Source organism: Phaethon lepturus, unplaced genomic scaffold (assembly GCF_000687285.1).
Source record: "Phaethon lepturus isolate BGI_N335 unplaced genomic scaffold, ASM68728v1 scaffold49248, whole genome shotgun sequence".
Taxonomy (NCBI): domain Eukaryota; kingdom Metazoa; phylum Chordata; class Aves; order Phaethontiformes; family Phaethontidae; genus Phaethon; species Phaethon lepturus.
Window position 1 is genome coordinate 1 of NW_010559247.1, and position 1,108 is coordinate 1,108.

Below are 1,108 nucleotides of genomic sequence, written 5' to 3' on the forward strand. Positions count from 1 at the left end.
GAGGGTCCCCGAGCGCATCCCACCAGCCGGGGACCGATGGCCGCGCGGGACCCCGGCTGGCCCTCCTGCAAGACGAAACCCCAGCAAATTTAAAAAAAACCAAACCACCAAACTACTTTCCATCTTCTTGCAGACCTAACAATTTTTCCTCCTTCGTTCCCAGCCCCTTCGTTTTTCTGGTTTTGCTTAAATTCAGAGCGCTGCGGGGACTCACCTTCCCGCGGGCACTGGAAGTAAATCCTGCTCGAGGACCGGCTGGGCCCCGCGACCGTTTCCTCCGCCCGCGCTCCGGAGCAGGACGATGGGGAAGGGGATTTGTTTTTTGGGGTACTCAAACATATCGTACCCTGATTCCCCTGTGCCGCTCCAGGCTGGGGCTGCCACGCCGGCAGCACAGGCATCATTAGGAGGGACCGAAAGGAGGCATTGCCCAAAATTCACCTCACAGTCAGGCTTCCTAATTCCATCCAAAAAAAGGGAATTTTCTTGAATTCCCATTAAACATCACAGGAAACTTCACATTAAATTTATCAACTATCAATCCTACTTCATCTTATTCCCAAGGGTCCCCGTTCCCAGTGCGACCCCTCCTTTGGAAACGCAGCCTCACTGGGAACAGAAGCAGACCTGGGTCTCACTTTGCTTTGGGTTTTTCTTGCTGCAGGAAAATGTTTGCTCGCCCACCCCTTCGAGGCAGACGAGAAGAAAGCTGACCCCTGCCACCATCCCAAGCAGCGACAGCGGAGAAAACCCCGAGTTTTATTCTCCCAAGCTCAGGTGTTTGAACTGGAACGGCGATTTAAACAACAGAAATACCTCTCCGCTCCGGAAAGGGAGCATCTCGCCAGCGTGCTCAAGCTCACCTCCACGCAGGTGAAAATCTGGTTCCAAAACCGGAGGTACAAGTGCAAGAGGCAAAGGCAGGATAAATCCCTGGAGCTGGCTGCCCACCCGCTGCCCCTGCGGAGGGTGGCCGTGCCCGTGCTGGTCAGGGACGGCAAACCCTGCCTCGGGGGCTCCCAGCCCTACCCAGCCCCGTACGGCATCACTGCCGGCTCTTACGCCTATAGCTCCTACTACAGTGCCTATAGCAGCAGCCCCTACGGCG

General features: G+C 56.0%; 1 protein-coding gene across 1 annotated transcript; it reads left to right on the forward strand.

Moving 5' to 3' along the window:
• Window positions 1-664: 664 nt before the first annotated feature.
• Window positions 665-1,083, forward strand: LOC104625626 (homeobox protein Nkx-2.5-like; the record flags this gene model as incomplete). Its single annotated transcript, XM_010293297.1, has 1 exon — window positions 665-1,083. A coding segment is annotated over one exon (419 nt), but the record flags the coding sequence as incomplete, so codon positions are not given.
• Between the last annotated feature and the right edge of the window lie 25 nt (window positions 1,084-1,108).